Below are 26,935 nucleotides of genomic sequence, written 5' to 3'. Positions count from 1 at the left end.
TTTTTAACCAATCTTGTCACGCCACAAATCATTATCTGAACGTACTATTTTGTGAGATGCGAGGCTTCCCTGGCATGATTGGAAGCATGGATTGCATGCACTGGACTTGGAAAAACTGTCCAAGTGCGTGGCAAGGAGCATATGGCAACAGAAAAGGAGCCAAAAGCCAAGGAGTTGGCATGAGGTTAGGTATTTATAGAAAAAAAAAAACATTTTTAAAAATTTTTTGTATTTTTTTTAAATTTTTTTCTGTATTTTTAAATTTTTTTCTGTATTTTTTAATAATTTTTAATTAATTTTAATGTTGTCAATTAATCTGGACCGTTGGATTTGAAAAATTTTCAAATCCAAGAGCCAAGGAGCTGCCACGTGGCCAACGGTAATAAATCTTACCGTTGGGCCTTTTTTTATAAAAAATTTATTTTTGAGGGAAAAACGTGGACCGTTGATCTGTGATCGGACGGTCCATTTTAAAAGTAAAATTCAAATTTTTTTTACCGTTGGAAATCCAACGGTCTAGAAAAACTAGCCGTTGGAAATCCAACGGCATATAGCGCGCCACGTCGCCTCCCCGGTGAGAAGTCAGTGCGCTTGCACCGCGGGCCCAACATGTCGGCCACTCGCACCCACGCGCGCGTTAACTACACTCACCTGGCGCAAAAAAAATTTAAACTACCGTCTGACGCCACGCTGGCGTCAGCAAGGCATCAGATGGACCGGGCCACGCCTCAGTCAATTTTGAACTGGGCTAGAGACTGGCATGGACTGGGTGCCAGTCAATTGGGTCGGCTGGAGTGGATTCCCTGGGGCCTGGCCTATATTTTCGGCTGGGTGCTGGGCATCAAGTCCCCAAGTGGACTTGCTCTTAGAGGAGACTTTTCAATTCCCAGGCAATGACAGAACAGAATAAATTATACTCAAAATCCAGAAAGTGAAAAATATGACCGTAGTAAAAAAAACTTAAAAAGGCAATAATCAAGCTGTGACGATACATGCCACCGAATTTTAATCAGTTGCATTCCAAAGAACAAAAAAGAAACTCTCATCTCTTGCTTAATTACCTAACTAACAGAAATATATAAGGAAATATGAATTGACCTGCAAAATCTTCAATATTTGTAATCCTTCACGTGAAGGCTCTCCGAAGCACCATCTCCCAAAGCAGCATCCCCTTTGTAGGTACCCAAAGTTGCTTCTGAATTAGCTTTGCACCTAGCAAGGAAGGCAGCCCGTGCCTTCTCCACATTTTCATCCTTTCCAGCCCACGCCTTTAGGGTACTCTGCTGCAGAGCCCGCCCGAAAGAGAACGAAAGTGACCAGGGTTTCTTGGTATTGAGCTTGTTCATAGCATTCAAATTGAGGGTAGCTTCCTCCTCACTCTGCCCACCAGAAAGAAATACTACAGCAGGAACAGCTGGAGGCATTGTTCGCTGCAACGCCCTTAATGTATGATAAGACACCACCTCAGGTGAAACCTTTTTGGCATCTGAACCAGGGGTAACCATGTTTGGCTTCAAAAGAGTCCCCTCGAGAAGGACATGGTGATCGTTCAGCGCTTTATAGCACGCTGCAAGGACACGCTCAGTCACATCTGCGCATCGCTCAATGTCATGAAATCCATCAACCAGTATCTCTGGCTCAACAATTGGTACCAAGCCATTCTCCTGGCAAATGACAGCGTAGCGCGCCAAGCCATTGGCATTCTCATGTATAGCAAGCTGAGTTGGCTCGTTCGGGCCAATCTTGAGTACAGCACGCCACTTTGCAAACCGGGCACCAGCTTCATAGTACTGCTGGCAGCGCTGGGCAAGACCGTCAAGGCCCTGAGTTGTGGTCTCACCATTAGTTCCAGCAAGCTCAACAGTGCCCTTGTCAACTTTAATTCCAGGAAGGACGCCACCGTCTTTGAGGATATCAACAAAGGGTTTCCCACCGGCTGTTTTCTGGTAAAGGGTTTCCTCAAAAAGGATCACACCGCTGAGATACTGGAGTGCACCCGGGGCACAGAAGAGGAGCTCACGGAGAGCTCGCCTGTTGTTTTCAGTATTCTCAACATTTATGCTTGACAAACGCTTGCCAATCGTGCCCGTTGACTCATCTGCAGCAAGGATTCCCTTCCCAGGGGTACCAATGTAGGTAGCATTGGCTACAAGTTCATCTGTAATACATGATAGATGTCATTTTTGGTCTCCCTAAATGAATTACTTGGGGGATTGGGGGATGGAAACTGCAACAACATCAACTATTAGATAAAAGTAAAAACAAATCAGACTAAACATAGTATGCTTTCTTGTATTCTAGAGTTACATCGATCCCAAAAATATTTGGAAAAATTGTGATACGGGCCAGACCATATGGACCCGTACCAAAGTGGCACAAGCCTAAGATAGGCAGGACAGGAGTACTAGTGAGCCTGTAAATGGTTCAAACCTGGGACGGTGCCAAGAAATGTCGATTACGCCAAGTAGGAATGAGTTGTGGCATGACATGGTAGTGTTTACATCTCAACTATCGCTAAAATAGATCCGTATGATTTTTTCAAGATGCATTTCAACAGTAATACTTCCAAACAAAATGTATCATCCGTCAATTTCAAGATCATCAAGAAGACTGCATAATGTGATCAAACGATTGATCATAACCAAATAATGTCCGCGAAAACATGGTTCCAGATTCCAATGAATGAACATTTGGAGCGCAACTAGAATCTTTTGAAACAAAAAACAAGATATAGGCATTGCGCTTATGATCCAGCTCTTTCAGCAGTTCTTTCTATTCCGTTGAAGCCCTAAAATTCTCTCTTCCTCACAATTCTCCTATTTTTTATGTAGTAGCAGAAGAAAAGTCATAATATGACTACATGATTGTTCTTAGTTTGTTATCCTTTATGTGCAATTTACTTCTACAAATATCTTATCAATTTAGATCCAAAATGTCCCCAAGCCGATCAAAGCAAACCGTAAACCAAATAACTGCTAAAGCCTATGCACATAAACAATACCCTATCTAAATTCAACAACACACAAACAATTCAAATATTAAAAACGAAAAAGAAAATACCCTAATGATAATTCATTGCAAAAGAAAAGCCTGATAGGAGGTAGCAAAAACATAATAAAATCAAGAACTCATCAGATTAAAGATTAGAGATTAAAGATTAGAGTAGGGAAACAAATAATATAAGAAAACCCACGTACAAAATATGAGGTAGAAAAAGGAGATGCAATGCAATTACCTTGATACTTTCCCTTAAAGCAAGACATGATTAGTGTTCTAGTGAGAGAGACGAAAGAGAAGCAGAAACCGAAGAACGGGAAGAGAGTAGTTTTAAGATTGGTTTTCTTTCAAGATTTATTTGTGAGTGCAAGTGTTAGTGCCGTATGAAGTGGCGGACGTTGTCACCACACACGGTGTGTACTCAATGCCGGTAGAGAGGGCAACGCTTTAGGTGGCTTCTTTGACTCTTTCGTAAAAAACTAGTCTATTGTCAATAGGCCTTTTGTATGTTAAATTAAAGACACGTGTTCTTAATTTTAATTTTTTGACTCGTGTTCTTCTATTTAGCTCCAAAGTCAACATAATTAACCTTGTAAATTTGAGAAAGTTGAGAAAGTAGCTAAGAAATATAAGATCAAAATTGATAATTTATTTCGGAACAACCCCATCTAGAGCGAAAACTACAGAAAATCTTCCTTTGCCACTGACCCTTACCTTTTGGCCTTGGGGTAGGAAGCAACCCTTGTTACAAAATCCTTCTTGTTTCTCATCCCTCCCCTCCTGCCTCTTGATTATTTTTCATGTCGAATTGTCGCCGAGGAATGTTGTAGTTGTCAGGATAGTTTCTGTGTTGTCAGGATAGTTTCTGTGTTTTAGATCCAGTTGCCAACTTCGATACACATTTGGGGTTGAAAGATGTGGAAGCTGCCCGATTGCGTTGGGTTAGGGTATAGCTGGTACGGCATTTTGTTTATGTTTAAACAATAACAATCTTTGTCACTGGCACAAATTGCTTCCAAGAGATCTCATTTGCACGGGAACTGCCAGAAAGACTAATTAGTCGAATTGTAGTGGCAAATCGTTTTGATCTTTCGGTGGTTACCTTTTAACCTTTCTGGACAAGAGAGTTCACCGGCGGTTCAGTTGTGTTAATCAACACTAGTAGAATGCCCACACGACATGAGTGTCCAATTAAATTTGTCATTTTTTGGCTACGAATTAATTTTTATAAGCATAACTGAAATTGAAACATATCCTAGTCAGAGATTTTTATTATGTCGGATTACAATTAGAGATTAATATGTGTTTTGGGTGGTTTGAATTTTGAAGCAAATGGGGCCCCCGGGGGGGGGTTGGGGGGTAGGGGTGGGGTTAATAATAAGCAAAGCTGTGCACTGTCGATGGTGCTGATAATAAACAGAGTTGTGCAATTCCGATAGAACAAGAGCCGTCCTTACTTATGGTTTTTAGTTTGTGCCATGTGTGACGCTCTTTTTTCACTCTAGAGGCCATGTTGTCTTTTTATTTTTAATTTATCTGTGATATATTTTTTTTTGGTCAAGCGGTAGATTTTGTTAGATTAGATATTAGATTAGTCATCAACGAAATTCGAACCCATACTGTCATGCAAGAGCTCAACTACTTTCCACCATTGTGGTAAAAGGCCACTTGCTTCTATCCGTGATACTTTTTGGGCAACATATCTTTTGTAAGACGTAGTTTGTGGAGCCAATAATAATCCGAAAAATTCTAAAGCTTCCACTTAGACAATTGCAGAAAATACAGCCCACCTCATTGCAGAAAATACAATTAAAAGGCCAAAAAAAGAGTCAGCTCATAACAACAAATGGCCCTAAATTTGGAGAGGAAAACAGCAGCCTTCACCAAGTTAGTTGTGCCTCCATGGCAAGGCCGCCGCCACCACCAATGGAATGAACCTACAAAAACAATTGGATCAACAAACAATGGGGGTAGCAAGCCACCCACACAATTAGCGTTTTCATAATCCTACCAAATAGTGCTAAAAGCACTTTAAAAACTACACAACACCAAATTATTCCACCGAAGGGAGACACACGATAGATTAAGTAATGGAGGTTAATGGTTGAATACTTGTGACATGAAACGGCTACTGAGTAAGAGAGGGGCATGAAAGCTAAGATCTGAGAGTAGCTCATAAAATTGAGAAAAAAAGCTCAGATAAGGGCACCAAATGTTGGAATATGATCATGATGATATTGGCTTTAATATGTGTGTATTTGATGTTTGGAAGTGCACCATAAGATTGGTGTACTAATATACACTTAACCAAAGGGTGTGATAAGAGGGATGACTTATCATAAGAGTTATACCCTTCTATAAGTGACATGTCAGACCATTCTGAGAAGTCTCACAATTCTATGGAAATGGTATGATAATTAAAGTCTATAAAAGGAGGATTCATTCATCTAGACAAATTATCAAACGTGAAACAGACTCTCTTCTTCCCTTTGGTATGCTATTTCTCCCCTTACACTACCACATAGTAATCAATAGTCTAACAACATTAAAGTTTGATCTTGTGACAATCGTGCTAAATTCCATCACCAAAACTAGGGCCAAAGTTCATAAAAGAAGATAAATAAATACTATATTGATAAAAGGCTAGAAGGAACATAATATTTGTCGTTGTCGCCGACTCCAACCCTAAAATTAGAGTCGGCAGTAAAGAGAGAGATAAGCTAGGTTTGGTCTTTCTGCGAGAGGGAGACAGAGGGTTTATCGAAGGACTGGTATTTATCAACTAGATTTAGATTAGAAGCGTCTTTTTTCTTTTTTTTTTTATAGAAAAAAAATTACAGTAGTTTCACTAAAAATAGGTGCGTGCCTAGCAATCCCTTATTGCATTAAATCATGTTGCAAGAGCTCAGATGTTTGTTCACCAATTAATGAAATAGCTCTTAATTAAGTGATTTATTTACTCAACAATAGAAGAGAATTCAAATTCCAACTATTCATCTATGAATAACTAAATTTATTTTTTTTCCAATTTAAAAATTAGGACTCAAAACCTCCTTTAACAAAATCCAGACTAATGTAGTAAATGTAGTGTCGATGATCCCATGATAATTAAAGTTGTACTGTGCTCTTGGTTTTTAGGTTGTCGTCCCCTGCCTACTAAATGACCCAAGATCAACCTTAACTTAGCTGTAAATTCATGTTGGAGACGCACCATGCATGAATAGCACTGAACCTTTATCATGTCCAGGGACATACAAATCTTCTTAGAGCATGATTTGACTTTGAGAATATTTAATGAAAAGCAGCCCATCCATCCATCTACTAGTCTCTCACCACTATATTACCACACACGTACACACCTGCCATCCAATTATCCAGCCCTTTTATTATGAGAGCTAGCAAAGCAAGGCGAGGGAGCCTGGCTGCTTATTACTTTATTGGGACTTCTTCTCATGCATACACTATATACTGCTGTACATACCTGCTCTCCTAGAGAATCCAGGGTCCAAGAAAACTACAGCCACTTCACTGTTGGATTAAGATCAAACAGTGAATTATTACAATTTTCTTGGATCTTGGAGTTTAAAAGAATGATTAAGATTGAACAGTGAACTGCTACGATTTTCTTGGACCCTGAAGTTTAAAAGGAGACTCTAGTACTGTAATTTTATACTCTACCATTTTAAGTTCAATCAGGCAAGCAATCATTCGATTCTGCTAGTGACCAAAACAATTGGTTTAAAGACAAAAGGGTACCATGCATTTGTACTACCAGTGGGTCTGAGATGTAAGGAGCTTTGGCCCTATCCTCAGTTTATTAGCCATTTCAAAATTTACTTGGTCATACTAGTTAGAGGAAATTGTACAAATGGTTCCTCAACTTTAACCCAATTGGAGCAATGGTCCCTCAACTTTATTTTCATTACCATTTGTCCCTCAACTAGTTAAAATGTGTAGCTATAGTCCTTTTCCTTAACACCGTTAATGATTATGTTAAAATCACTCACATGCGAGGCGGACTGTAGGGGCAATTAAGGAAGCATATTATTTCCCTTGGGTTGGAGTCGATCGAACACAGCAAAGGGGTTTGGATATGGTTTTGCGAGGAGGGTTAGTTATGAGTTGTTTGAGTGTTCAATCCCTCCAAAACTGATAATACTCAGTGCACTTGGGTTTGCAATTGGAAATTTGGGTGTTTTAAGGTTCAATTTTAGGGTTAGTTTAGCAGAGGACGATGGAGTTGTCGGATGTCATGAGGTGGATCGGAGATCCTTCGAAATATTGTAAGGTTTTCCGGAAAACTTCAACCTTTTATAATTTGTTATTCTATATGGGTATTTTTGAGGAGAAGATGTACCTTTTATTTCCCAAGTTTCCCAGGTTGAAATCAATACCCATTGTAAGGTTTCCCAGGTTGAAGTCAATACCCATCCCCAATTAAAACTTCCTCCACGCCCAATTCTCAAATTCCCACCATGTATTGCAGTAATCAGCTTTTAATGAAGGAAAACAACCGCAGAAACTCAATTTCGAAGCGATTATGGACGATGTGGTGTGGAAGAGATTTACTGCACTAATATAAAGGAGTAGGGAGAAGGCTTTACTGCACTGGTATAGAGGAGAACGCATGGAGTATAAGGAATTTCACTGAACCCAAGAGCAACATGAACAATTTGGAAGCCATTGCCAATGAAGAAAAGGCATGGAGGAAAAGCATGGATGTGTTACAGTAGTACCAAGAAGAGGAGCTGGAAGTATGAACACTCAAATTTCCGATTGCAAACCCAAGTGCACTGAGTATTATGGAGGGATTGAACACTCAAACAACTCATAAATAACCCTCCTCGCAAAACCATATCCAACCCCCTTTGTTGTGTTCGATCGACTCCAACCCAAGGAAAATAATATGTTTCCTTAATTGCCCCTACAGTCAGTCTCATGTGCCCCGCACATGAGTGATTTTAACAGAATCATTAACGGTGTTAAGGAAAATGACCATAGCTACACATTTTGACGAATTGAGGGATCAATGGTAATGGAAATAAAGTTGAAGGACCATTGCTTCAATTGTGTTAAAATTGAGGGACCATTTGTACAATTTCCTCTACTAGTTAAGCGTTCGTTCTTGGCAAAGCTGAGATAGTGCTTGTTTACTTTGTATTTTGATAATTTTGCCTTACCAATTAAATTGGTTGAAATATTTGAATTCACAACATTGTTGTTCAATAAAGTGAAGGCTAATTGTAAGTAAATCAAATGTTCGTCGACAATTCTATTCCGCATTTGTTCTTGGTAAAACTATGAACAACATGCCCCAAAGACTCTTTCTCTCTATATAAGTAATTTAGTTGAATTGTTGAACTGTTCTGTTTGCCTACCTCAATTCTTCATAATCACAACTTATATCATTCAAGCAAAGCCTGATAGAGTTGGCTTCTTGGACTAAATTGGATTTGTCCAATTTTTCCTGACAAGTCAAGAACAAGGTGCTAACAAGGGGGGATAATATGATGTAATAAATTAAATTTTAAATACTACACAAAGGATGCATGCAGTTTTGATTTGTTTGTATTAAAAAAAAAAAACTGAATTTGCCTAAAAAAAAAAAGGAAAAAGAAGTAAAATTTCCATTAGTTTTGATACCAAATAAACAATAAAAGTAAGCATTAATATTGCCAAGTTCTATTAAGCTATATATACTAATCAATCATCCGTTTCCCTTGTTTAAAAGATGTAGTACTTAATGGGGCTAATTATTATATGGGAGGATTTTCAACTTTATTTGATTCCTACAAGCCTGAAAGCAGTTATCATACATGATTCTCAAAATTCGCACTTGCCTTTTAGCAAATCTTCTGTCATATCTCTTGCTATCTTTTTGTTAAATATTTAAACCTTATAGTCACCCCTCTGTCATAACTAATTAACTCATTACCACTTTGCAACCAATTTGATCCAATAATCACTTAGAATTGATGATAATCAACCGTGCAACGACACTCAATACCTATAGGTACCCATAAAAAAGGGTGGCATACCATTTTCTAATTCCCATGCAGTAGAGAGAGAGAGAGAGAGAGAGAGAGATCAAAACTTGTCAAATTCATCTATCTACAATCACAACCTTTGAACATTAACTTATCTTGTTTTCTTAAAAATGATCAAAATGAATGGCTATCTATTTCTCTCTTGAAGGGAAAATTAGAAGAATAGTTGTACTAAAGCATAAATGTCAAGAATTAACAAACAAAAAAGAAAAGACTTAATGACAACATTTCATATTAATTAAGAGCTCTTACAGGCATACATCAACAAGGAGAATTCAACTTTGTCCTGCTCTTTGTGCACCATCTTCTCTTCCAACCACAATCGGCTGTCCATCCCACTTCTTGTTCTGAACATGAACACTGCATACCTTGATGAAGGATTGAAGAACCAATTATGAACATCCCACATCAGATCAACAAGCAACCCATCAACAAAAATTGTCTGATTCCCTCTAAAATTCCACTGCAGCCTCTTTACTCGGATCACCGTCTTTTTATCGATGCAAACAGATAAAACCGGATGTTTTAAGCCTTCATTTTCTCCACTACATTTTATCAGAATGTCATGTGCAATGCCTGTGTCACAGAATTGAGCTCTTGTAGAATAAAGAGCATTTCCGGAACAATGCTCTTGCCTCGAAACAAGACACGCTTTCGCAACACTACTAGTCTTGAACTTCTTGCTTACAGCTTCTTCAGCCATGTCACCTAGAACTAGGCCTATTTCTGAATCAACCAAGACCAAAATGTAAAATCCCTCAACAGGTTCAGGACCACTAACATCATACTTTGCTCTAGAGAGATCCCAAAAGATTTCCATCCTCAATTTATCGGATTCGATGAGTTTGGTGCCTTTCTTCTTTCGGAAGATACGCGAATTCGTGTTCAACTTGAAGGATGCTGCTGATGGATCATCCGCTAGCTTAATGGTCAACCCTTGTACGTAGTGGTTTTTGCACCAGGAGACGGTAACCATGAGCTGCTTTTGAGCGGAGGAGAGAGTGATTCTGTAGACACACGAGACTGCATTTTGGACCGAAGGAGTTAAGTTTGGAGAAACACAAGCAGTGTTTGCATAGCTAGAACATGAAGGATGAGACACGTTCACTGCATTTTCATTGAAACAAGAAACTATGTCTCTCATTGTGTAAACAACAATTCCCAAGTTTCTAAACAATAAACAAAACCCAGCAGGCAGGCAGGCACCACTTTTGAGAGAGAGAGAGAGAGAGAGAGAGAGAGAGAGAGATCTGAAGGGTTTGGAGAAATGGATCTGTCTGGTTTCGTTTGGCTATTTGAACTGCGTTTGCTTGTTAGAATTTTGTGAATGGGAAAAACTTGACAGGTTGAGAATGAGAAGGAAGCTAAGGAAAGAAGAGAAATGAATTTAATACCTTGAAAACTGCATCTTGAGAAAGGAAAGAGGTAGAAGATTTAGACAGAAAACCTTCAAGCTTGCCTTGTTTATCTGCTTTGCCAGTTCATATGAGACATAAAAAAATCAAAAGAAAAAGGAAAGTAAGGAAAGGCTAACAAAGGAGTTGGACCTGGTCTGGACCGTATGGTACCATCACTATTTGTGACAGGATCATGGCTGCTTTTAATTCCTTTCTTTAAGTATAGGATGTGAATAAAAGGCAAAAGACAGGTAATTATAAATTTATAATGGATAAAACTTTGCTCTTTTGTTAAAAAAAAATAAAAAATTACCTTGGTCTTAATATGTAAGGAATTGTTTTCTTTTATAAGATGACGTGTCATCAGTTAACTATACAATCTAAAATGATTTGTTTTCTTTATCATTTTCTAAAATTATCTCTACAAAACTCATTTAATTATGATATTATTTCATTATTCATATGCGTCAAACAAATTAATAGTTATAATACAAGTAATATCTCATCCTTGATCGTAAAATTGCTTGATTCATATGAATGTCTAAACAATTTTCAAATCGAATGAAATTTTCTAAATACAAGAGAATAAATGGTCTGGATTATAACGTTTGTACGGTGAGATGATATCACGTAATTATGGGCTCATTTGGAAGTCCTTTTAAAATGACTCAAAACACTTTTAGTGAAAGTGCATTGTAAGTAATCCTTAGTAAAAATGTAAGTGAATCCTTAAAAAGCACTTAAAGTACTCCCTGCAAAAAGCACATAACTGGACGCTTCTTGCAGAAAGCCTTTTAAGGGCTTTTTGAAATCTAAAAACAATTTCACCAAAAGTACTTTCAGTCATTTTTTAAAAAAAAAACACTTCCAAATGAGATAGATATAAAAACCTTAGGAGTCAAGCATTGTCCAATCATATTTTCATGTTCTTGAATTTATAGATTAATTACTTTTCAATTGTCATCCAACCAATTTTATATAATACTGCATGTGTAAGTTTATCTTATGATGTTGGTCCCAAGCCTGGATAAAGAAAGAGGGAGAGTGTGTCAGGTAGTCGATGTCCGCACTCTATTTTTTCACGTTGAATCCCTATGTAATGAATCCTAAGTGCTAAAGCTAGGTCATTACCCATAAGTTTATCTTAAAGTACTCCCTGCAAAAAGCACATAACTGGACGCTTCTTGCAGAAAGCCTTTTAAGGGCTTTTTGAAATCTAAAAACAATTTCACCAAAAGTACTTTCAGTCATTTTTTAAAAAAAAAACACTTCCAAATGAGATAGATATAAAAACCTTAGGAGTCAAGCATTGTCCAATCATATTTTCATGTTCTTGAATTTATAGATTAATTACTTTTCAATTGTCATCCAACCAATTTTATATAATACTGCATGTGTAAGTTTATCTTATGATGTTGGTCCCAAGCCTGGATAAAGAAAGAGGGAGAGTGTGTCAGGTAGTCGATGTCCGCACTCTATTTTTTCACGTTGAATCCCTATGTAATGAATCCTAAGTGCTAAAGCTAGGTCATTACCCATAAGTGACGCGTTGTGTGGCATGGGCATAGTGATAAGTGATCAAGGGTCATTGTTTCTCCAACGAAGCCCTCATGCATTAAACAAGCAAGGCGATGTAGAAACTTCTTTTTGAACAACTTCACTCAAGGTTGTTTGGAAGAATTTTAACGTTACTAGATGGGTGAGGTCAAAGAAGTTAGAACATAAGGGTATTGTTCAAGATAGTATAATGCATTTAGGAACGTGGAATATAGGAACCGTATTGGGAAAATCCATTGAAGTAGTAAAAGTTATGGTGAGAAGAAGGATAAGTATTATGTGCCTCCAAGAAACTTAATGGGTTGGTCTTAAGGCAAAGGATCTGGAAAACACAGGTTTTAAGCTTTGGTATTTAGGCACAAACATATTGAGAAACGGTGTTGGCATCATTGTGGATAAGACTTTAACAAGAGATGTTGTAGATGTTAAGAGCGTTGGAGATAGAATTATAGCAATCAAGATTGTAATAGGATAAGAACTCGCCAATGTGGGGTTGGATAGGAGTCTAAAGGAGAAATTTTGGGAAGATTTTGGAGAATTGGTTCAAGGAATCTCTCAGACAGAGAAGTTACTCAAAGGAGGAGATTTAAATGGACATGTAGGCAAGGAGATGTGAAACTTTAGAGGTTGTTATAGTGGTCATGGTTTAAGAGAGAGAAATAAGGAGGGGAAAGCCATTTTGGATTTTACTACAATATGTTTATAGCCAATAACTTCTTTAAGAAGAGAGGAGCATGTGATCACTTATAAGAGTGGGTCATCAACAAACAAATAGATTTCCCTTTAAGAGGGATCATATAACTTGTAATGATCGTATAACATCGACTGTTGGTAATGAATGCATATATCAAAAGAGATAAAAAGAAATAACAAGACCTCGAAGTGTCCAAGAACTAGATGGTGGAATCTAAAAGGAGAAAAACAAGTCAGTTTCAAAGAGAAATTATTTGCCCAAGGCATTTGGGATATAGAGGGGGAACACTATCCAAATGTGGAATTTCATGGCTAATTGTATCCAAAAGTTGCAAAAGGGGTATTAGGAGAGCCCAAGGTTTTCTCTTCACATCAAAAGTAATCTTGGTGGTGAAAAGCGGAGGCACAAGAAAGGGTTAATGCTAAAAACGAAAGTTGTAAAGCCTTATACAAGGATAAAACAATGAAAACTGTATGAGGTATAAGAGCAAATAAGGAGGCAAAGAAAGTTGCGAGAAAAGCGAAACTATTGACTTTTGAGGACATGTATAAGCGAGAGGTACCAAAGAATGAGAGTTTGATATCTATAAATTGGCTAGAGCAAGGGAAAGGAAGACGAGAGACTTGAACCATGTAAGGTGCATGAAGGATGAGAACGGAAATGTTCTAGCTACAGAGAAAGCAGTTAAAGATGGATGGCTTATTTTCATAATCTTTTCAATGAAGGACACAAAAAGAGTACTTCTTTGGGTGAGTTGAGTAACTCGAAAGAGTATAGAAATTACTCATTTTACCACAGAACTAGGAAAGATGAAGTGATTGTAGACGATATACTGATCGAAGTGGTGGAAGGTCTTGGGAGAGTCGGGCATAGCATGGCTCACAAACCTTTTCAATAAGATTTTGAAAAGGAAGAAGATGCCAAATGAGTGGCAAAAAAGTACTTTGGTGCCTATTTACAAGAATAAGGTCGACATACAAAACTGCATGAACTATAGGAAAATTAAGTTATGAGTCGTACAACTTTGGAAAAGAGTATTTGAGCATAAACTAAGGTAAGAGATACAGGTCTAAGACAGTCAATTTAGGTTCATGCCAGACTGCTCAACTAAGGAGGCAATCTATCTCTTACGGAGATAGATGGAACGATATATAGATATGCAAAAAGAATTTGCACATAGTGTTTATAGATCTATAAAAAGCATATGAGTGGCATATATCCAAGCAATAAAGGATATGTAGGATAGAATAAGGACTACAAAAAGAACTCATAAAGGATAAACTGTAAGCTTTTCGATAACCATAGGGTTATACCAAGGCTTATCTTTAAGTCCTTACTTTTTTGTTTTGGTAATGGACGAGCTAAAAGGACATATTCAAGATGATATCCCTTGGTATATGCTTTTCTCAGATGATATAGTGCTGATAGATGAAACGCATAAGGGAGTAAATGTGAAGCTTAACATTTGGTGGGAAGTATTGAAATCTAAAGGTTTTCGCCTAAGTAGGTCAAAGACGGAGTATATGGACTGCAAGTTTGGTGGGAATGTGGGTCTAAATGATATAGGGTTAAAGATTGGAGATCAAGAAATACCAAAGAGTGAACATTTTCAATATCTTGGATCTATCTTGCAAAAGAACAAAGAATTAGATGGAGATCTCAACCATAGAACATAAGCTAGATGGATGAAGTGGAAGAGAGCATCAAGTGTGTTGTGCGATCATCGTATACCAATAAAGCTTAATGGAAAATTTTATAGGAAGGCAATAAAGCCAGCAATGTTTTATGGCACAAAATGTTGGGCGGTCAAAAAGCAATACGTGCAATAAATGAGTGTAGCAGATATGAGAATGCTTCATTAGATGTGTGCGTATACGAGAAATGATAGGATTAAGAACAATGATATCTAAGGTAAAATAGGAGTGCCCACAGTTGAAGATAAGATGAGAGAAAATCGGTTAAGATGGTTTGGACACATGAATTGAAGACCCATATATGCTCCAGTTAGAAGATGTGATTATGAAAATGAGGCTCAAAGCAAAAAAGATAGAGAAAGATTTTGAAAAAGACTTTAAGAAAAGATACGGACATGGAGCTAACAGAATATTGACACAAAATCAAGCATAGTGGCATTCTATAATTCATACAGCCGATCCTACTAAGTAAGATAAGACTTGGTTGTTGTTGTTGTTATTTATCTGACCATTTTATATGAGTATGTACACAACTAGACATCAATATCCTTTATTTCACTAGTATACTTTTTATAAAAAGTACTATTACTCCTGGACCATAGTGCCAGTAGCACCCTTAAATATTTTAGAACCCATCATTAATTAAAGTCTGCATAAATTTAGTTTTACAAATTACTTCATGAAATCCAAATAACCTTTTCGTTGTTAATAACTAGCAATACGGCACATGAGATATTTTTGCTAGGAAAGTTATAAGATATAGAAAGAAGTAGTGGGACAAAGGATTAAAAAAAAGGATTTTTCTATTAATTTTTAGTTTTTAATTACTATTTTTCTTTTCATACGTCAACTTATTTTTTAATAGGTTTTTTTTTCACAAATGGTTCCTGAAATTGACCTTTACCATCAATATGGTCTCTAAAATTAAAAATTAATTAGTTTAGTTTAGTCCATGAAAATAGGTGTCGCAAATCAATGTGATCCTTCAGTCACAATTCAGTTAAAGATTCTGTTAAGTGCTGATGTTGCACATAAATGGGTCTCATATATCTTTTTTTCTCACAAATGATCCTTAGAATTGACCCGCAACATTAAAATGGTCCCTGAAATTGACCTGCGACATCAAAATGGTCCCTAAATTTGAAAATCGATCAATTTAGTCTCGCAAGTAAGTGTCTCAAATCTTCGAAGTAGGTCCTAGAAAAAAATTTCTTTGTGCAAAAAGGTATTTAGACAATTTTTTAATTAATTAGTAAACTCACATCAGCACATAGCAAATTTTTTTACAGAATTGTGGCGGAATGATCATATTGATTCACGATACCTATTTTCAAGGACTACATTAACCGATTTTCAATTTTAGGGACCATCTTGATAGTGTAGGTCAATTTCAAGGACCATCTTGATGATGTGAGTCAATTTCAGGGACCATTTGTGATAAAATCGTAAATTTTGTGGCGCCTATTTATGTGTCACATCAGCACTTAATGGATTTTTTAACAGAATTATGATAGAATGACCAGATTGATTTGTGACACATATTTTCAGGGATTACATTAATTGATTTTCAATTTCATGAATCATCTTGATGATGAAGGTCAATTTTATGGATCATTTGTGATAAAAACCTTTGTAAATAATATCATTTGTTAATAAAAACTAATGATGATATGGGCATGCAGTAGAATTATTATGAAGTAACTACGATAGTGAACACCCGCAAAATAAATTCAGTCTCTAGACGCACCAACTCCTGCTCCCAACACATGACCTATAAGTACGAGCAAGCATAATGTGTACATGCAATGAGATATAAAGTTTCCTATGTGGTTTTCTTTTTCTATTTCTTACTGAATATTTGGTCCACCGTTGTTAGTCTCTCAACTTTGTCGAAAAATATTTTGAGTTCTAATCTCATAAACGATAGGTGTTAGATAAAAATCAATGAAAGAGGGATCATTTGTGACTATTTTTATATAAGTTTTGGTTTATATTCATTATTACATTTATTTATTATATGAAAAATATCATGTGGTTCCTGGTTGGAAAGTGAGATTAGGAACATTAATTTAATGGGAACCCATCACATGAACCCTATTTATGGGTGAGTGAGCAGCTCCTCCTGTGTCCCTTATGATTATTATATATAGGTTCTAAAATTTGTTGATATAGTGATATGGATTAAAGTAGCACTAAAGGTTTTAGAGGAAAATAACTAGATATGATTTAGACTTTGACATTAAGGCTTATAGGATGATTTAGACTTTGATTGTGCAGGTATTAGCTATGCAGCTGTTATGTTATCATGTTATCGTGTTAATTACACCCATTAACATCATAGAGAAATGTTACCTTGTTACACAAGTTTGAGGTATTGTATACTATGTTGTAACTTGTCAGGCTATCAAATCTAACCATTCTTCATATTAATAATCGGTTTTGTTTCAAGTTAAGAAAATGGTTCTTTCAAAAGAAGTGTTAGGAAATTTGTTGAGTTTTATTTTCAACTGTGTTAATGTAACATCGACAATAAATTTGCATTGTAAAAAAGTACGGTTAATTACACTGAAGAAAAGTCTATATATCTGCAAATTAACGAGGCATTATATATATAACTTATTGAGTCTTGTTGCAAGCGTGAGGCATACCTCTGAGCTATGGACCCCAGATGTTGTGGCTGTGGTACATATATATATATATATAACTTGTTGAGTCTTGTTACAAGCGTGAGGCATACCTCTGAGCTATGGACCCCAGATGTTGTGGCTGTGGTACATATATATTCTTCATCATGGCTGAGTTGCTCATGAAAAATGTATAGGTATGTCATGATATATTGTCTGTTAACAACTTCGTACTGCATATATTAATTTACCTCCATGCAATGTATAACAATTAACTTCCCTAACAAACACATCAGGTAAATTCCTTTTATCAGCATATTTCCCTATTATTTTTCCTGCAATGTTCAGTATTTCATATTACCATGTTTCATCATCCAGGTCGTGGAAAATGGGGTTTACCATAATACCATTTAAATTGTTGGTTAAAATATTCACCTTTTAAAAAAAAAAAAAAAACTGAATGTTTCTCTTGCTAAATATACAACTTTTTAAAGTAATTCAACAACATAAAATGTCATTTGACAAAAAATAAAAACATCATAAACTGCCACAAAATTCTTCATCGCCAATATTCATATATACTAATATGTGATCTTTGTGATTTCTCTTTGGTTTCTCAATTATTTCTAACTTTCTCGTGTTGTAATTTCTCGTCGGTCCAATATATTACTCAAACAATTGAAAAATAATGCTTACCAAATTAATTCCTTATTATCTTACTTCAAGCAAATATTCTTGAATCATGAATTCTTAATTGCAAGTATGGAAGGAAATTAAATCCTGCCAACCAAATTGATTAGGCAGCAGATGTACTTGTGCATTGTCAATATATAGTAAATATTATCTTTTAAGTGTGTGACACCCCAAATTTCATAGACTAATGTATACATTGATTTGATCTGTCATTCATTAACTAATTATAATAATCTGCCTATTGCCAATTTAACAACTTCACTTTGCTTAAAGCACTTCCAGTGTGTAAGGATTCCCCATAGTAATTGGCAATTGAATCTCCTCCATAGAATAATAACTGCATTTAATGAACAATAATTATCTTTTGCATCTCCACCTCTAAACTGAATAGTCATAGTAATAGGCAATAAAATATTATTATTGTTTATTTTATAAAATTATAAAAAAATAATTTTATTTGTAATTTCCCAAAAGACTAACTGAAATTGCAGACTTCTTCAAAACCCTTTACAGAGAAAAAGAAAATAAATAATTACGAGAATGATGGTACCATACCTTTTCAAAAGGATCAGAATCCTCTCATGACCTTAAAAAATTGAGCCTGCAGAGTAGGAGATCGTGGTCGTTGAAATTTGATCAAATAACTACAAACAAGGGACCCTCTAAAAGTTATAATAATTGTAGCCGTTGAATTAAATTTCAACGGCCACGATTGCCTGCTCAGCAGGTTCAGTTTTTTAAGGTCAGGAGAGGATCCTGATCCTTTTCAAAAGGCAGCCGTCATATAACATATAAATATAATCGTCTATTTATACTTAAAATATATATATATATATATATATAATTGTATTGAGATACATAAATTGCAAAATAGAATGACATATAGTTAGAGATGGGTTGCACTATACTACACAATGTGCTAGAAATAATTGGTATCAAATTCTTATGAGAATTCGAATTTAAGATTTTTCATTACAAATAAATATTACTACTAGATTATAGTGCTAGTAGCACCTTTAAATATTTTTAAAACAATGCATAAAACTGGTCGGAAGTGTATCAGGGTAGAGACTTCTGACCAGAAAAGGTCGCTCTGTAGTTGTATAATTCTCGAACATAGATGCATATGTTTTCTTAATAACAATGCAATTTCCCTGAGCAGCCTATCGGCTGGGAAGGATAAACCCTATAAAAGGTTAACAGGAAAATATAAAGCCTAACTACAAAAGAAACTAGTCCTTCACGCAACAAGAAAACTTTTGAGACTTTAGTAGGAAAGAACTAAATATGGGCATATTTTAACTAAAATAGTTCGTCTACTTCTATTTTCTTTGATGATCATATTGTGATTTGTAACTCGGTTTAGGTTTAGAATTTACGGCATTGAGTTTACATTAGAAAAACAATTTGAAGGAAAATACTTGCATTCACCTCATATTCACTCTTTGCAGATAACGTATCTTCACTTATCAAGTTTTATAATCGGAACAATTCAGGTTTTGATAGTCATTTGAAGATCATCCATTCAAAAAATCATTTGAATCATATATCATTTAGTACTCCAAATGTATGGAACCAATTGACAATAGAAGTAGTAAGTAAAATATTCATGATAAACCGTTCATTTATTTGATATAAAGTTACTAGCGGACATCATGGAATTGTTAATCATCATTGTTCATTTTTTTGGCTCTCTTCATGTTAAACAATGTTACAACTTAACCTTAATTTTCAGCGTGTGAAACACACACAAAAATATTATGTGACATTATAATCATCAAATCTTACAGTCCAATATTACACAATGATGAGGTTCTAGTTAATTACATAAAATCACATTGTTATAGCATTGTTACTATTAAGGGAACAAATGTAATACAATTAGTAATATAGTTAGGTAGTTAGTATTTGGTTAAAGTAGTTAGGATTTCTTTATAAACAGTATGTGTAATCTTCATTTTTAACAAATCAATACAAATCCTATTTCTCTCTCTAAACTCACTTTCTTTCTAGATTCTCTCTTGTTTCTCTCTACTTCTTCCTCTTCCTTTGTACCAATTCCATCTTCTGCAATGTAGTTAACATGGTATCAGAGCCACCAGGCTCACGCCATGGATTCTGGTGGTTCCACTTCTTAGGAGTTTGTATTTTTCTTTTCCTTCTTTAGTTTAGTTTCTCCTCAAATTTTCTTTAGATTTTTCGATGCTTCCGCGATTGTTCAAGAAATTCAAGAAATTCCCAATTCTGCGAATGAAAAGCTCGTATCTTTGGATTTAATTTTTGGGTTTCCTGCATCTGATGGAGTTGCCAAAGATTTCATGGGAAATTGCGAGGTGGGTCTTGTTTCTGATGGTGAATTCGTGACAACTAAGACTGCAAAGACTATGGATGATAAGAAGAAGGGTGAAGGCGAAGTGGGTTTCTCTGGGATTCAAAAGTTGATGTTTTTTGGAGTTTTGTAGACCACCACCATCGAATACTTTATCTGGAAGACGTCGTCGCCGACCTCGCCGATTTGATTCAAAAGTTGATGTTTTTTGGAGTTTTGCAGACCACCACCATCGAATACTTTATCTGGAAGACGTCGTCGCTGACCTCGCCGATTTCAATTGGGGTATTGGAAATTCGATCAGAATCCATCACATGGGCTCTCAACAGAACAGCAAATGCTCAGGTGCAAGTGTTATTTCATACGCAATTTTGTTCTTGCCGGGTTCCAAGAGCAAGATAGGTCTCGGTCCTAGGTGGTACTACATCCGCTATGTTAGATGTAATGGTCGATGATTTCTGGTGTTTCTCTGGGCATTTTTCGATCAAGAACTGAAGATTCAGGTTTCATCTTTCTTTATGCACTCCAACTGTTTGTTTGATTGTCTCAGTGCGGAATTTTGTGTTAATTGTGAAGATTTTTCATGTGAAGGTTATATTTGGTTTCTTGGTTAATTTTGGTGTCAGTATCTGGGAAGATTGGTTAATTTGGTTTCTTGGTTTTAGTATCTGAGATGGCATCCAAGAAACTTTTTCAGTTGATTCAGTGGTGATTCTTTTTTGTTGTTCGTCTGGGAATTTCTCTTTTGTGGTTTTGCAGTGCTGATTGGAAAGTGGGATCTTGGACTCTATCGGATTATGGTCTCTCCTTGGTGTTGTATGCATATCAGCTCTCTGTGCTTCTCTGGTGTTATTTGATTCATGTTCTGTTCTCTATTCCACTACTTTGATGATCTGGTGAAGCTGCCAATTCCCTGCAAAAGTGTATGATTCTTTGATTTTGTGAAGTAGTCGATTGATTTCTTTGAGGCACGAAGCCATTATTCTTTGTTTGCGGCACGAAGCCATTTCAAGTTTGTTTCTTTGGGCACGAAACCATTTCAAGATTGTTTGTTGTTTGGGCACGAAGCCATTATTCTTTGTTTGCGGCACGAAGCCATTATTGTTTGTTTGCGGCCCGAAACCATTTCAAGATTGATTTTTTTTTTGGGCACTAAGCCATTTTTCTGTATAGATTAGTTGATTGAAGTTTGTGGGCACGAAGCCATGTTTTCTGAAAAGATTAGTTCATTAGAGTTGTAGCTGTTGAAAGGCTTGGTTTGCAGGGGATTGTAAAATTACGTTGTGGTGAGGCAGTGAATATATTTGGGAAACAGGGTATCATATTTGGTGTGGACAATCACTTATGTTTGCAAAGGGTTCGGCTATTGGACAAGATGCCGTGAACAAGGTTAAAGCATTTGATGAAAAGCATCGGTTGATAGCAAGTGCATCAGAGAAGGTCATTTCCTTTTACAAGAAAGTAGGGCTTACAGAGAAATTGACAGTAGGCATTTTTGTGGTTAATGAGAAAGTTAAGTCTGTTGATATTAAACAATGGCAGCAATATTTTCTAACAGAGAAAATTGAATGATACAGGGTTAGCTGTCAAAACAAGCAGGTATGTAGCAGCATGGCTAAATGGTGCTTTTGGTAAGGGGGCACAGGCAGGACAGGTTGCAGGACAGATTGCAGTTGGTCTTCCAATCTCAAACTGGGTTACCCCAGTTGAGATTGAGGGGGAGTATTAAGGGAACAAATGTAATACAGTTAGTAATATAGTTAGGTAGTTAGTATTTGGTTAAAGTAGTTAGGATTTCTTTATAAACAATATGTGTAATCTTCATTTTTAACAAATCAATACAAATCCTATTTCTCTCTCTAAACTCACTTTCTCTCTAGATTCTCTCTTGTTTCTCTCTACTTCTTCCTCTTCCTCTGTACCAATTCCATCTTCTGCAATGTAGTTAACAGTTACTATAACAATGTTTATGTTGTGGACGTCCTGTTACACTGTCAAGATAGCCTATTATATATGCAAGAACCTGTATGCATTATAAAGTTATTGTTCAGAATAAATGGTACTGATACTCCTCTTTTAAAGTAACAATCTCTAATAGAAGTGACCCTACCATTATATGTTAGATCGATCTATATTTAGAGATATGTTAGCAAGTGTACTAATTCTATGTGCCTAATAGAGCTATCTATATATCCATACCTAAGAACATTGGTTGAAGGTTTTACAAAGCCGGCCTTGAGGTAGCTGAAGTATGCGCCCGCCTAGGGCTCCTAAATTTTTTCCAATTCAAATTCAATAAAAATATCAAAAACTAAAATCATAGGAAATAAAATAATTTTCCACAAAAAAAAAAGAAAAAAAAGTTTTACTTGTTTTTTCATTTTGCTCACACACATAACTATAGTTTTACACGTATACGGAAATTACTATCCTCTTCACTCAAGTATTTTCCCCAGCTGTCAGATGCAGTCTCTGTAATCCAGTCGTTCACTCATTTACTGAACGTAATAAGTAATATTGTAATAATAGAAATGATTGGAATTTGGCGTACCGAATAGGGACTCCTCTTTCGCTCCGACTTGGGCGTTTTTAGTTTGTTTCTCTGTCAAGTTATTATTTGTGGAATATTGAGTTGATTGTTGCGTTGTGATTTCACAAGAAAGATTGAATGAGCTAGTTATTTTATTAATTGAAAAGGAATTGGTTTAAAAATTAAATTATGTAAACTTAATTAGTACAATTTACGTCTAAAAACACGAGACGTGCAGTATTTAAGTAATGTTTATCTATCTTTCTTCTTTTGATATATATTTTTTAACAATATTTGATGTACAAATAGACTTATCATGTGTTTAGCAAATTTTTTTTTATACATATGAATGTACAAAGGGTCAGGCCGGAGAGTCAGAGAACTCTAGAACTCAACTTCAAAAGGTCGCCTACGGTCCCATTCTCAGGGCCACCGTGGATAAATACTCTTAACACACTAGGGCTACAAAGGCTCCAAAATTCCAAATATTATCTTATATTCTCCCATCCAAGAATTTAGAGAAGAAATATTATTTAGGAATGAGTATGCCGCTTTTTTTAGTTCAAACATGAACACCTAAATCAGCGGCCGCGAACGTGTGAGCAACGATGAAAACAGTTCATAGGAAAAGGATCTTTTTATTTTGGCATTATACCAAACAACAACTAACTCTACCAGCCTATAAATTGGACCAGAAAGCATAGAAAATCTTTCATTTGACACAAATTACCGTCGATAATAATGTGTAAAAGAAAAGATCCCACACTGGAATATTTTCTCATGACGTATGCCAAATCTGCAGAGTTTTGAACGTGGACCACTTGTTTTGTTCAAAGGAATTAGGCCATTTTGAGGAGGAAATATTGGAAGAAGATAGATATCTAGTCCACTTGGCTAGGTCATGGATTATCCTTCACTCAACACTTTTGGCCTTTCTTTCTTGAGGATCTACATAAAATTGGAAATTGCTTGGAAATTGGAAGGCATGTATTATGTCATGCATGTTGCATGCAATTGCCTATTCAACTTTTGACCACAAAAAAAAAAATTGGCTATTCAACTGAAAACATGATTTGATCAAAAAAAATAAAACTGAAAACATGAAATAGTGTCAGAGCCAACTGTTTTTTTTTTCTTTGTCAAAAGATAGATTTGTTAAATTAGATAGCCGACGTAATTCGAACTCACACCTTAATGCAAAAGTAACATTCTTCTTCACCATTATAGTAAAGGACCACTTACATTGGAACCAACTGTTTTCCATATTATAGGGAAGTTGCGGGCCTGGGTTGGTAACTTGGCTCTCGAAGAATGAAAGAAAATAAATAAAATAACAAAAAAATTAGTAAAATAAAATAAAATGATTGGGGTTTGCCCCTTTGTTTAAGTGCATAAAAATTCTGCTGATCTCAATCAATATTGTCGTGTTCCGTGGGTTTATGATGATGGGCACTGAAATTTTCTTCTGAATAATCAAAAGCCTTCTCCCTCCATCTCTTAATATAATATTGTGTGCGTGTAAGAAGGCATGTGTGTGAGAAATGGACAGAAGACAGAGACAGATAGCTCTACACCGACAAGATAGAGATAGTCAGCTAATGAACAAATTAGTTTCTTTAATTTTCTATCTAATGGTTTATAAGAGTGCTAATTAATCATGTTTTCAGGTTTATCAAGAGCTTAAAGCTTTGGAATTTATTGTAGTTTATACAAAATATATTAATCATACATTAGGATTCGGATGTTGGCCTGTTGTTTTAGGTCAAGGAGAGGAATTTGATAGGCATAGATGAAGATTAATTTTAAATTTATGAGAAGGTGGGTAAAGAATTTTTCAAATAATCAAGTCTTTAAACTGATTACCATTAGGCTTTGGAAGTCAACTACTCAAATGATCAAAATCAAAACATCTCATAGAAACTAAGCTACACTTGGAGGAAATAACTCCACTCTGTTAATGTGTACAACACGTTGGAAAGCACCTATTGTTTGATTTGAACCATGATTATATCTTCGTGTGATTCTGTGAGTGGCTCATTCAGTATTTGATCACTTCACATTATAAGTCAAGACCAAGCGCTCATTTAAAAAGATATATCTTCGATCTTATTTATCTTGTGATTAGATCACGTAAACAATATTACGCTTACACAAAAATATACTCCTGTGACAATGAAGTCTTTCTACACAACAAACCTCTCCCACTCATGACAATAACTAAGCATGAGTTCCTCTGTCGATCTTCTTTCTCTCCAAGTCTTTTCAAAATCACAAGTCACAACCAGTGGCCTAGTTGAATATATGGCCAATTAATTTATCAACCAAATTTAATATGACATCTCATCTACTAATTAATTAAATAAAGCCATGTGAAAACTTAGGTTTTTCAAAGTAAGTATATGTATTAAAATATATTACTAAAATAATCATGCGATGTATCTGCCAATTAAGTCAAAGATATTGCATGTAAGCATCCATTAAAACCTGATGCATTTGTTGCTTCTTGGAAGTTGTTAGAAGTCCATTTTGGTTGTTAAATGAACATTAACAAGTGAAAACTGACTTCGAAATTGCCATTCAATTCCTGCATCATCAGAATAATATAATATTTCAGAAAATATTAACAATATAATTTAGCTCCATTTGCTGGCACATTTGTATTGCTATTTTTAATACAAATTGCAAATAATTTTTTTAACAAACGATATTATCTACACTAAAATGGTCAAGGAGTGGGTTAAGCCTCACAATAAACTAGCAATAATATGGTCCAAATTTGTCTTTGACGAGAATCGAACAATACCAAACGTAGTTATATCGTAATTGTAGTAAGCCTTTCTATTTGGGGGAAGAAGCTGTTTTTGGTCAACTTGTGCTGTCTTCAGGAAGGTTGCAGATGTTAGACAAGATGTAAATCATCGCAGAAACGAATCTTTTGTTTGAATATGTTGCTAACCAAACCACCTTTTTTGTTTGTTTTGAAGTGTACGTACATGTGTTTTGGTGTTGAATTTGCATGTCTTTTGAAAAAATGTTGAGAACGTGAAGAACTTGGAAAACAAGTTTGCTCGCCACATTTAGGGCTGGTTTGGTATTGCTGTGCTTTGAAAAAAAGCTGCTGTGAGAATAAGCGGCTGTGCTGTGAGAATAAGCGGCTGTGAAATAAAGCCAGTAGAGTGTTTGGTAAACTTTTTTGTGAAAGTGCTTTTGGAAAAAAAATCAGGATGATAGTGTGTCTTTTCATTAAAGGAGCACTGTAGCTCCGTGTGCTTTGAAAAAACTGGCTTTTTTTCAAAGCAGCAAATAGCAGCTTCAGCTTTTCCTTTGATTTTCAGCTTATTCTCACAGCAGCTTCCAAAATAAGCCATTTTTTTTCAGTTTACCAAACACAAAAATGACCCTCAGCTTTTTTTCACAGTGGCTTTTTTTAAAATCACCTCAATCCCAAACGGGGCCTTAATCATCTTGCTGATTACCACTTAGTCTCTAGGTATGTACTCGTTCTACGTTGAACAATTGAAGGAGGTTCTAAGTTCTGATCTCATGGTCACTAGAGGATCCCCATGTATGTGTTCGATTGGTACAAAAATATTGGGAAATTGGTTGTTCGGATGATTCGAAAGCATCCAAATGTTGAACTAAGGGTGATATGAAGAGACGAGGAGGACGTCCAATCGATTTGTTTGGCAACCAAAATTTTAGCTTCCGATCATTTTAGCTAATTGCTCAAAATTATTTGTGTAACAATAAAACAACCACACGAGCAACACAGTTTTTGCTATAAAGTATAATAATAAAAAAATACACGTGTTATAATATGAATAAATTTTAATAGTGGATTTTTCACCAAAGAATTTCTCATGTGAACAAATTTGGAAAAGGAAATCATAGCTGCAACCAAGGTTATACGGGCCCATTGAAAACACAATTGAGAAAAAGTAATGCAATTGGGCCGATCCAGTTCACTCTTCTTCTACTGTGCCTTCGCATCTCAAAGGAGGATTGTGTAGGAGCAGTTTGGTTTAGGGTTGCTCTCCCGCACACTCTTTTTCACGAGTGAAGGGTTAAAATTTAACTAAATCCCGTTCACTCATGGAAAAAAAAAATGTGCGGGAAGAATTTCCAATAGAAGGTGATACGTGGGAAGATGAGGGCTGTTTTCATGAATAAAGAATGTTAGCAGACTGATGCGCCATGAGCAAATGCTGCAAATCGTGTTTACAATATTTACTGGAAAAAATTAACTGAGATCTAGACTCTAGAGATTTGAAATCAAAGTTGATCTCTAAGTAAATGACTCATCTGCATTCACAAATCAACAAAGTTCCAACAGGAGCTATACGATCATTTAAGGATCGAAGCGAAACAAGATA

General features: G+C 35.9%; 2 protein-coding genes and 1 long non-coding RNA gene across 5 annotated transcripts; 1 reads left to right on the top strand and 2 right to left on the bottom strand.

Moving 5' to 3' along the window:
- Positions 1 to 894: 894 nt before the first annotated feature.
- Positions 895 to 3,414, bottom strand: LOC126590566 (fructose-bisphosphate aldolase 1, cytoplasmic-like). Its single transcript, XM_050256021.1, has 2 exons — positions 3,236 to 3,414; positions 895 to 2,158 (listed from the first exon to the last, which is right to left on the bottom strand). The coding sequence occupies exons 1-2, from the start codon at positions 3,261 to 3,263 to the stop codon at positions 1,110 to 1,112; spliced, it is 1,077 nt and encodes a 358-aa protein (XP_050111978.1). The 5' UTR covers positions 3,264 to 3,414; the 3' UTR covers positions 895 to 1,109.
- A 5,666-nt stretch (positions 3,415 to 9,080) lies between these two features.
- Positions 9,081 to 10,630, bottom strand: LOC126588334 (uncharacterized). 3 transcript variants are annotated; one of them, XM_050253414.1, is made up of 2 exons: positions 10,439 to 10,630; positions 9,081 to 10,067 (listed from the first exon to the last, which is right to left on the bottom strand). In XM_050253414.1, exon 2 carries the CDS (start codon positions 10,018 to 10,020, stop codon positions 9,283 to 9,285), a length of 738 nt encoding a protein of 245 aa, XP_050109371.1. In that variant the 5' UTR covers positions 10,021 to 10,067; positions 10,439 to 10,630; the 3' UTR covers positions 9,081 to 9,282. The 3 variants fall into 3 exon arrangements, with proteins under 3 accessions (XP_050109371.1, XP_050109370.1, XP_050109369.1); XM_050253413.1 differs by having other exon boundaries at positions 9,081 to 10,151; positions 10,439 to 10,629; XM_050253412.1 differs by having other exon boundaries at positions 9,081 to 10,629.
- A 9,063-nt stretch (positions 10,631 to 19,693) lies between these two features.
- LOC126590853 (uncharacterized) lies at positions 19,694 to 21,896 on the top strand. Its single transcript, XR_007612175.1, has 2 exons — positions 19,694 to 21,472; positions 21,610 to 21,896. It is a non-coding gene; the product is annotated as an uncharacterized LOC126590853 (long non-coding RNA).
- The last annotated feature ends 5,039 nt before the right edge of the window (positions 21,897 to 26,935 follow it).

This window comes from Malus sylvestris, chromosome 11, assembly GCF_916048215.2.
Source record: "Malus sylvestris chromosome 11, drMalSylv7.2, whole genome shotgun sequence".
Classification (NCBI taxonomy): domain Eukaryota; kingdom Viridiplantae; phylum Streptophyta; class Magnoliopsida; order Rosales; family Rosaceae; genus Malus; species Malus sylvestris.
This window is presented reverse-complemented; position numbering and strand designations above follow the sequence as displayed.